Here is an 11,668-nt window from a genome sequence, read left to right as displayed (position 1 = left end):
TGGAGTAATATCAGTTTTTTTATTATAATAAATGATCACATCATATTGCGTTAAATGCAAAAACAAAACTAACAGCATTAATTCTGTTACTAAAAAATCTAAAAATGGAAAGTCTTATACTCTGTCAAAGTGTATTGTATGTGGATACAAAAAATCTACTTTTAAAAAACTTAGGTGAGAGGGAACATATCATTGATGAGCTACATAAGCCAGCTAGAAAGAATTATGATACAAGAAAAGTTTTAACTTATGGAATAGATGATGTTTGGCAAGCTGATTTGGTTGAAATGGACTCTGGCAATCTTAAAGGCATTTCTAAAATCAACAAAGGGTACAAGTATATGATAACCATTATAGACGTCTTTTCTAAATATGCTTGGGCTAATCCTTTAAAAAATAAAACTGGAAAGCACGACACCGACGCGTTCGAACACATATTGAATAAGCGAAAACCAAATAATCTTCAAACCGATAAAGGCAAAGACTTCTACAACAAGGACTTTAAGGAGCTCATAAATAAATATGACATTAATCATTATTCTACTTGTACAAACATCAAAACATCTGTTTTTGAAAGATTCAATAGAACACTTAAAGAAAAATGTGGAAACAGTTCTCCATACAAGGTAATTATAAATGGATAGACATATTACCAAAAATATTTCACGACTACAATCCTACAGTACATAGCACTATCAAAATGAAACCTGTTGATGTCAGTTTAAAGAACCAAGATATGATCTACAACAGTATGTATCGTAGTGAGGTAACGATGAGTCATCCAAAATTTAATGTTAGTAATCATGTACGTGTTAGTAAGATAAAAGGCATATTCGAGAAAGGATACACAACCAACTGGTCTACTGAGATATTTACGATTGAAAAAGTATTTAAAAAGCGATCCACCATATTATCTCTCAAGGACTCTAAGGGCGAACAAATCATCGGCACATTTTATGAACAAGAACTACACAAAACAAAACACCCCGATGTATACTTGGTTGAGAAAGTATTACGTAAAAAAGGAGATATGGTCTATGTTAAATGGCTTGGTTTTGATAGTTCACACAACAGTTGGGTTCCTAAGAAAGATGTTGTCTACACATTGAAGTAAGGGTACAGTATTAATATAAGATAAAATTTTACCCTATTAAATGGAGCTTGCAAGAAAATGCACCATTTGTAAGACTTTTAAACCTCTCAATGAGAAAGAGTTTGTTAAAAATAAATGCGTGAAAAATGGTTTTGGATATAGGTGTCATGTTTGTCAAAAAATAATTAATCAAAAAAGGCTTGAAAGAGTGTATTGTGATTTATGCCATAAATACATAACGAAGTTAAATTTTAAACCACATACAAAATCTAAAATGCATGAATTATTAGTAGATAAACATAAAACAGAATTAGAAATATCTTGTGTAGTTACAGTGTGCTAAGTTTTACCTCTTAATGAGAAAGAGTTTGTTAAAAATAAATGTTTAAAAAATTTTATTGTATTAAATGAATACTGAAAATGATATAGTGCAACACAATACTTCTAATATAAATAATACAATGGATCTAGATAATGTAAGAACCAAGGTCCCGGGTTCGATCCCCGGCCGGTTCAAATCCGGGAACTTTTCTAACGGTGGAAGCGGCCCCGGCGCCCACCCAGCGTCGAATAACATGGGTACCTGGGGGAAACCCTGGGGGGTAAAGGCGGTCAGGGGCGTGGTGCTGATCACATCACCCCCACTCACGACCGGATCAAGAAAGTGTGGGGCGTTACCCCCACACCCCCTATACGCCTTCATGGCGTTGTGCTATGCACAGGGGAACACTTTACCTTTTACCTTTTAATGTAAGAACCAAGCGTGCTCTAATAAACATTGCTAAGCAGCATGGTATCAAAGGGTATAACAGATGCACAACAATAAACGGATTAAGAAAGTACATAAGAAGACAACTATCACAAGAGGCTTCCACTCATGCTGTTGATAATATAAAAAGTAGACGTAATTTAGTTAAGTTTGCTAAAGAGCATAATATAACTGGATGCAACAAATATAAAACAATCGAGGAACTAAGGGATTATATAAAACACTCTGGATTTACAACAATTTGCAAGACGTAATATTGAATTTCCACAACCAGTTGACTTGTTAGATATTACCAAGGGTATAAATAATTTAAAAATATGCTAGAGATAATGGAATTACTGGATATAGCAAGTATAAAACAGAAAGTGACCTTCGGTTCTATATAAGAACTCAATTAGAAAAATTGCCATTTACTGATATTGCCTACAGTGATGATCTATTTACACCAAGTTCTCAAACTCATAATGAGCATAACAACATATTTAACATATCACGTCCATTAGATGATACTTTGGTGGCAAGCCAATCCACTGTTGAAGTTGAAGATATATATTTAATATATCTCCAATTGATATTGATGAATATTACGCATCCAATGATAACTTTGTAGCTATTGAAGAATGTGTTAGACAAGGACATGATAGAGAGAATATTGATACTCTTACAGTTTTTTCGAATGCTCGTTATAGAGTGGAATTTATAGTTGACAACAATAATGTAGATTTATTTGCATTACATGATATTATTAATCAAATTATTGAATAAAGAAAAGCAGATGTTGGGTTTAGAGAAGGCGTAGATAGAATAAACTTTGTTATTGAAAATCCAAGGCTTCATACTAAAGCTTTCTCTACAGGTTTTAATACAACAATCAACCATGGCACTCTGGTAAGCCATTTTAACGAAATAATGGAACAATATATGAGATTGCTTTAGAAAATAAAAGATTCTATATTCAAATAGTTCAAATGCCAACTGGTGGAAGACTTAGAAAAATAATAAACCTTGCTGAAGATGTTAGAACAAAACAGAGCATACTGCAAATAAAAAATCCAAACGAGAACCTGTGTGGACCAAGAGCTGTTATTGCAGCATTTACATACAAGACAAACATTATACTTGACAGAGAACTAAGTAATAATGATATCACTTATATACGAAAGGGGCGAACTCTACAAAAGAATTTAGCAATAGAGCTATGCAACAAAATTAGACACGATCCTGGTGCACCGTTTGATCTGAGTTATTTTAGAAAAGTTGAACATTATCTTAAAAACGTGTGTATAAAAGTTGTCTGTGCCGAAAACTTTAACACCATTATATACAAAGGAATAGGAGAACGAGATATAACCATATTCTTGTACAAAGTTGAAAATCACTTTCACGTGATTACTAAAATGAGTGCAATTTTAGGACTGTCAAATTACTGTGATCGATGCAACACACCTTATAAACACAAGAATCTTATATGCAAAGAATTATGTATAACATGTTGTGGTCCTACTCATCTTGGTAACAAATCTGCCAAATACTGCAAAGAGTGCAATAGATATTGTTACAACGAAGAGTGTTTTGGGCAGCACAAAAAAAGTATGTCAAATAGTTTACAAATGTTTACAATGCAATAAAATATGCAAGATAAATGAAGAGCATAAATGTGGATACGAAATTTGTGAATGTAAAAAGTGTAAAAATTTCTTAACATTAAAACATTCGCTTTCACCTTTAACAACATGCAATGTCTGTAAAGAACATAATACATTACAAAAACCTACATGCACATATACAGAAAATATATTATAATTGATTTTGAGGCTAACCAGGAAACCGGAGAACATAAACCAAACTACGTAGTTGCTGAATATCTCTTTGGAGATGGAGCAAAATTTCATTTTAAAAATAGCGATGAATTTTGTAAATGGTTAATATCTAAGAAGCATCGGGGTTATACAGTTATAGCGCACAACGCTAGATCGTATGATTGGTATTTCGTTATGAACTACTGTATGCGAAATGGATACAAACCGTTCACTATTTATAAAGGTTGCCAAATTATGTCCATGATTCTTAGTAATGCAAATATGCGATTCACAACTTTATCTCACAACTATTGAGTACATTCCCAGAAACATTTGAATTAGCCGAGTTAAAGAAAGGATACTTTCCTCACTTCTTCAACACAACAGAAAACCAGACATATGTGGGAACAATACCGAATATTGAATATTACGGAGAGAGCACTATGAAAAAATGCAGTAAATGCAACCCAGATGCAACTTGTAAACATTGGCATACAAGAAATCACTTTTTACAGTGGCATCGTGAACGAGTTGAAGATAATTACATATTTGACTTTAAAAAAGAAATGAGTGAGTATTGTGAGTCAGATGTAGACATACTGACTCAAGCAGTTAGAAAACTTAGACAAACATTTCTAGATACGTGTAACATTGACCCATTTCAATACATAACAATTTCAAGTGTAGCAATGGCGGAATTTAGATATCATCATATAAAATCCGATAATATAGCTGTATTAAAAGATAGCAACCATGAAACGTATAGTAAAAAGTCTATATCATGGTTAAGAACATTAGGTGATAAAATCGAACACGCTTTAAACGGTGGGGAAGACACTATACTAGGACGGAAGATTGATGGATTTGATAAAACAACCAACACAGTTTATCAGTTCCATGGGTGCTTCTGGCATGCTTGTCCAAATTGTTACAAAGATGATATAATTAACAACAAAAAGCAAGAAAGCATAGGAGTCATTCCATGCCAAATCAACACAGATATGTGCAATTTTTAACCTGACCATCTCCGATTTTCATGAAATTTGGGGAGTTGAAACTATGCATAGAACTTAGTAACTATGAAAATTTTTAGTCTCGTGCGTCTTGTAATTGTTAAATTATTCAAGGTCAAAGTTTGCAGAAATTGCCCTTTTTGAGCCCGCTTAGCTATACCAAATCTGCTGTAACTCCGCCCCTATTTCGCCTAGGAAGCTCAAATAAAGCTTATTGTACAGGGAATTGAACAAGCTTTCCAGTGATATATAACAAGCCTACCTTTGGATAAAAATATAATTTTGTCACGTGACCTTGACATTTGACCTTGAATATCTCAAAACATGTCATCACCCAAAATCGTGAAAAAAAATATATTTGGTCCCTCATACCATACTCTAAAACATACCAAAAAATCATTCTGGGACTGCAATGGGATCAGAAGATACAAAATAATATGTGTAACTATGTAAGTGATAAAAGCCTCATTACATGAACTATGAAGAGTCAAATGTCCCTTAACACCTCCTACAAAATGTGAAGGAGTTATCCTGGGTATAATTGGTCATAAAAGAAATAGGTTAGGCACAGGGAGATCCCTAGCCGTGTGTGTCAAGCACAGATCCGGCATATTGTTGACCGCCATATTGAATTCAACACAAAAATTTCAAAGGAAAGGGGGTTATGTTATATATCAAATGAGGCTAGAATTTCACGAGAAATGAAGTGACGAAGGATTTTCCAAAATATATTTAACCAGCAAAAATTTATTACTGCATGCTTGTAACCATTTTCTCCTTTTCGAGGTGTTAAAAACAAAGCATTGGAATGCTCCTAACGTGTTAGGAACTCATCGAGATCACGCTGACATCTTGGGAGAGAAAGAAGTATACGCACCATTGCATATGATTTTAATCAGCTACATTCACCAAATAGTTGAATGGTGAAGAATATTGGGAAAGTATCTCAAACAATTACGTGACACTTCCTTTGGAATGAAAAATTCTTCAGTGACGAGGCAAATTTTTATGTTCACGGTGAAGTTAATAAAAATAATATGCAATACCTGTGATTTGCTCAGTCGAATGCTTGTTGCTGGTAAGCTAATTATGTGGTATAATGTATGGCGAACGGAAATGGTTGGTCCATATTCAACAACGGAACCTAAAATGGTGAGGGCTTCTTGGATTTGTTAAGTGAAAAGGATTTTCACCCTTGCTTACGGGATATGGCACTTTTCGAGAGTTTTGAAACAGGACAGAGTGTGACCACACTATGTAGACATTTTCGCAATTTCTTCATGGTAATTTTCTAGGTAGATTGATGGACACACGGGGATCTATTAAAAGGCCTGCACATTCCCCAGATCTAACATCTTAGGAGGACTTTTACCTTCAGAAACATTTGAAGAGAATGGTGCATGCACTAAAAGTCCCTGATATTGACCATCTGAGAGAAGGCATAGTTGCTGCTTGCGATGTTGTTGCACATGCTACATTACCAAATGTTCTATGCGAGTGTGAGAGACGTCAACGAGTGTGCTCACAGGAACATTGACAACATTATAATGTGCATGTATCGTAAGTGAAAGATATGTGTATAACTTTTTGCTGGCGTAAGATACGTTGGAAAATCCTTCGTCACTTTATTTCTCATGAAATTCTAGCCTCATTTGATATATCACATCACCCCCTTTCCTTTGAAATTTTTGCGTTGAATTCAATATGGCGGTCAACAATATGCCGGATCTGTGCTTGACACACACGGCTAGGGATCTCCCTGTGCCTAACCTATTTCTTTTATGACCAATTATACCCAGGATAACTCCTTCACATTTTGTAGAGGGTGTTAAGGGACATTTGACTCTTCATAGTTCATGTAATGAGGCTTTTATCACTCACATAGTTACACATATTATATTGTATCTTCTGATCCCATTGTAGTCCCAGAATGATTTTTTGGTATGTTTTAGAGTATGGTATGAGGGACCAAATATATTTTTTTTTCACGATTTTGGGTGACGACATGTTTTGAGATATTCAAGGTCAAATGTCAAGGTCACGTGACAAAATTATATTTTTATCCAAAGGTAGGCTTGTTATATATCACTGGAAAGCTTGTTCAATTCCCTGTACAATAAGCTTTATTTGAGCTTCCTAGGCGAAATAGGGGCGGAGTTACAGCAGATTTAGTATAGCTAAGCGGGCTCAAAAAGGGCAATTTCTGCAAACTTTGACCTTGAATAATTTAACAATTACAAGACGCACGAAACTAAAAATTGTCATACTTACTAAGTTCCATGCATAATTTCAATTACCCAAATTTCATGAAAATCGGAGATGGTCAGGTCAAAGGCTGTGTTGATTTCGCATGGAATGACTCATAGGTGACCTTCATGAAAAAACAAAACTGTTTACTCAGCAATTAAAAGATAAAGGGTACAATATTATAGAAATGTGGGAGTGTGATTGGGAACCTAGATACAAAAAACTTAAACATAAAATAAACGATATAGTAACACCAATCACCCCTAGGGATGCTTATTACGGTGGAAGAACAAACGCAAGTAAATTACATGTTCGTGGAAAAAAGTTAAAATATATAGATATTTGTAGTTTGTATCCAACAGTTATGTTCTATGACAAGTTTCCTGTTGGTCATCCAGTAAAAATATTACATCCTCAAAATTACAACCCGAATTGTCTTGGATTAATTAAATGCAAGGTACAACCACCAAGAAAATTATATCATCCTGTACTACCTATTAAAAAAGAAACATTAACATTTCCATTATGCGGTATATGCTCTCATTCAAAAAATCGTGAATGCAATCACTCAGACATTGAAAGAAGATTTACTGGTACATGGAGCACACCGGAAATTAATAAAGCGCTTAAAATGGGATATAAGTTAACTAAAATATATGAAGTCTGGCACTTTAAGAAAAGAAGCACCAATCTGTTTAAAAGTTACATTCCAAAATTCTTAAAAATAAAATTAGAAACCAGCGAGTGGGAAAATAATTACAGCAATAAAGAATTGTATGTTGAAGATGTAAAAAATAGATTAGGTATCGAATTGGATATTAATAACATTAAACCTAACCCAGTGTTACGCGCCATGGATAAACTACTTTTGAACGTATTTTACGGTAAATTTGGTCAAAGACGAAAAATGGAAACTACGGATTATATCAACTCAGCAAAAGATTTGTATCATATATTTTAAACCCTTAACTAGAATGTATAAAATTATCATTAATCAACGATAACATGTTTGAGGCTAGGTATCAAACAAAGGATGAGTGGTTGGAAGATCCTACTAAAACAAACACATTGATTGCATTATTTACAACCTCATATTCTAGATTGAGATTATATGATATGCTTGACAAACTAGGTGGCAAAGTAGTTTATTACGATACTGAATCTATTATATACATTGATAATGATACAAATACTGTAAAAACTGGTTGCATGCTTGGAGAATGGACAGACGAGTTAAGCGGTGATTACATAATAGAATTCATATCTACAGGACCAAAGAGCTATGCATATAAAACATCAAAAGGTAAAGTTGTGTGCAAAATTAAAGGATTCACATTAAACTACGTAAACTCTCAGAAATTAAGTATGGCTGATATGATAAAGATTTTAAATAAAGAAATTGATAAAATTATTTTAGAATATAACCAAATTACAAAAAGCAGAAAAACACATACTTTGGTTAACAAAACAATTCAAAAGAAATTTAAATTGGAATACGATAAACGGGTGATCTTACCGGGAAAAAATGGTGTTATTGACACGATTCCTTATGGTTATTAAATAATTGTTTAGTTTATATAAATACCATGTATCATTTATTAAAATTTGTTTTAGGGTTCTATACAGCTTGATTATGACTATTTCGTGATAAAATGGGATTAGATTTTTATAATTTTCCTCCAAAAATAAAAATGCTCTAGAAAGTGACAAGAATATAGCAGAATTTTTACCTTGGTTTTTAACACTTTTTGCCCTGATTTTGGGTTTTTACCTTGCGTTTATTGGCGATTTTTGTCCTATATAAGGCATATTTTGAAAAGTGTCCTCAAGTACCTCCTATAGTAGTCCCCATCAACGGCTTCTTGCGGCAAATCAAGTATTACCTACGTAATCGAATTGATAATGAGTGGTTCAGTGCTCTCTCTATTATGTCCTTTAAAGAGCTTGCAAAATCTTTGGATTTAAACAAGGTTGAAGCTGCTCATAAAAACAGACGTTTGTTTATAGTAGTTTCTTGCTGTGGTTCATTTTCTCATTTTAGCAAAGAAGTACTCACAAACCTAGAAACAGTGTTACTTGTAGTATTTATTCGTATATGCAGCGAGCTGATAATGAGTGTAGTTTTTATGGCGTATCTTGTAGTGTTCGATTCATATGAATTGTAACTCTGTGATATTATTCCATTAAATATTGTCTTAGGAAAAGAAAGCAATATAATTGTTGCATTTTATTTGATACCTAAAAGTTATTTTGTATATGATGGAAAAAAAGGAACATCTCAGTGATTTATCTTTGGTTCTGACTGTAAATTAAGTCACCGGTAAAATTATATCTTAGTAAAGTATTAAGTAAATACCTTTTATTCAGTATTAGTTAGCCCCCCGAGAATTTGACTCTGAAATCTGTAGCCCACCACTTATTTCAGGCTGGCGTCGTCACTGGATGGGAGGCTGGGTGAGCCTCAGAGATGCTCTACAGACTGAGTTACCCCGGCTCACCTTAGATTATATCCAGTTAGTTTCCAAGTTCTCTACACATATGTACATTTTTCAACTTAGCAGTTAGGTAGTTTTTTGTAATTTGTTTGACAAACCTTCTCATTGAATTTGTACTTTTTCTGTTTACTAGTAGTGATTGAAACATAATAATGTAGGTTCACCCATAGCAGGGTGCAAAACATGGATCCTTCGAATTAATTTACTTTGACTCGCCCTTGATAAAATGAAAATGTTCTTGTATCTTTTGTAAAGATTAAACAATTACTTGGGTAGCCGAACTAGCTTACCATTTTTTTTTTAAAATGTGAATGTATATCATAGGCCTATGTTAATGCAGACCTTTTTTTACAGATAGCATTTCAACCTCAAGTTCACCACTCAAGTACATCCACTCATGTTTCAGACACTATTGCATCTTCTTCTAATGAGAGGATTGGAAATACACTGAGGGAAAGAAGAGAAAAATTGAAGCATTTGGATTCATATGTAGTTAGATCAACACCAATGTAGAAGATGTCTTTGGATTAGCAAGTAGCTCGTTTTATATTCGCAACAAATTCTGCCTTTCGTAATGTTGCACATGCTCAATTTGTGCGACTTATGCAACAACTTCGCTCAGGTTACATCCCTCCAAATAGAAAATAAATTAGTGGGTCTTTATTGCAAACTATTTATGAAGAAGAAATCGAAGTGTATGCCTTGGGTTTGATGGTTGGTCAAATGTCCACAATGAACCAATAATATGCCTTACAGTTACCATCAAAGAAGGGGATGTTTATTTAGTGGACACAATTGACACATCTGTTCAAGCTCACACTGCCGATTATCTGGCAGAAGTGGCTCTGAACAGAATTTAAAAATGTAACGAAGACTTAAAGTGTAAGGTTCATTCTGTTGTTACAAATAATGTTGCCAATGTTGCAAAAATGTTGCTTGAAAATTACGAAGATTTGGATGTCATCATTTATAGTTGCTCAGCACATGTACTAAATCTGCTAACAAATTACTTTCAGTTTTCAAATATGAAACAGCATGTTCTAAATGTAATAAAGTACTTCAGAAACAAGCATTTTGCTAATGCATGTTACAGATAATCTAGTGCCTCAAAACTTGTTCTCCCAAGTGAAGTGCGCTGGAATACCACGGTAGATTGCTTGGAGTCATATCTTAAAGGCTGAGCAACTTCGTTAAAAATTTGCTAAGAAAATCGTGAACTATTGATAAGGCAGTGCAAACACAACTTTCCAATTTTTTATTAAAGCGAAATGTAGAGGACATGTTTAATCGTTTAAAGCCTATTACCACTGCCGTTGATGAAGTACAGAAAAACAACTGCACCATCTCTGAGTCAGTACGTGTGTGGAAGAAACTTCAAATTGGAAATTGGAGTTACAAATGAGAAACGCGTGAAACAAAAATTCAAAAAACAGATATAATATGGCTGTAACATTAGCCCATTTTTCGCTTACATGCTGGATCCAAAAGAAGATAATTCATCACTTGATTTAACTGAAGAAGAAAAAAGCAGCATTTGATTTTTTAAAGTCGAAGTATCCATCACAGTTCTTCCGTTAATGGTAAAATTTCAGTCAAAACAGCTCACCATTTCAAGAGTTACTTTTCCAGAATTAAGTCACATCACAGGTTACACCCTACGAATGGTGGAAAGTCAAAAGAATGACATTTATAAATTTATTGACAAAGTTTTTTCCATTATTGAACAGTTGTTGACAGCAAGGCTTCTTCAGCAAGTGTTGAAAGAATCTTTTCATCATTTGGACTTGGCTTTCAAATTACGCAATCGATTAGGCACAGAGAAAGCATCTAAACTTGTATTTCTGTTTAAAGTATTTAATAGTGATGTGAAAATGTAAACTCTAAAAGTAAGCAGACAGGAAAACAAAAATATTTTCAACAAGACAAATGGTGTTTATAGTTATAACACCATTAAGCCTTGTTTCCATGATATGAAAAACTCAATGTGCTAACCAAGGCAGAAATATATTTTCTTATAAAACATAAACTAAACGTAACGTTTCAACCTTCTAGCAAGGTCTTTTTCAGACTCTGCACCAAGTACAAATGTACACCTGACAGGCGATTTAGCTAAACATTTTATTTCATTTGGAATGTGGTTGGACTCTTTGTCTCAGGCTCTTTTTCCTTTCTTTCTTCAGTCTTTTTCCTTCTTCTCTCCTCTTTCTCTCTTGTCCTTTCCACTCTTTCTAACACCTTCCTCCATTCTTTTT

General features: G+C 33.9%; 1 protein-coding gene across 1 annotated transcript; it reads left to right on the top strand.

The window, feature by feature from the left end:
* Window positions 1-700: 700 nt before the first annotated feature.
* Window positions 701-1,114, top strand: LOC145982524 (uncharacterized). Its single transcript, XM_083115974.1, has one exon. The coding sequence runs from the start codon at window positions 701-703 to the stop codon at window positions 1,112-1,114; it is 414 nt and encodes a 137-aa protein (XP_082972100.1).
* The last annotated feature ends 10,554 nt before the right edge of the window (window positions 1,115-11,668 follow it).

The sequence above is a fragment of the Lepisma saccharinum genome, unplaced genomic scaffold (assembly GCF_977018435.1).
Source record: "Lepisma saccharinum unplaced genomic scaffold, izLepSacc3.1 HAP1_SCAFFOLD_228, whole genome shotgun sequence".
Lineage (NCBI taxonomy): Eukaryota > Metazoa > Arthropoda > Insecta > Zygentoma > Lepismatidae > Lepisma > Lepisma saccharinum.
The sequence above is the reverse complement of the archived record's forward strand: the minus strand, read 5'-3'. Positions and strand labels throughout refer to the sequence as shown.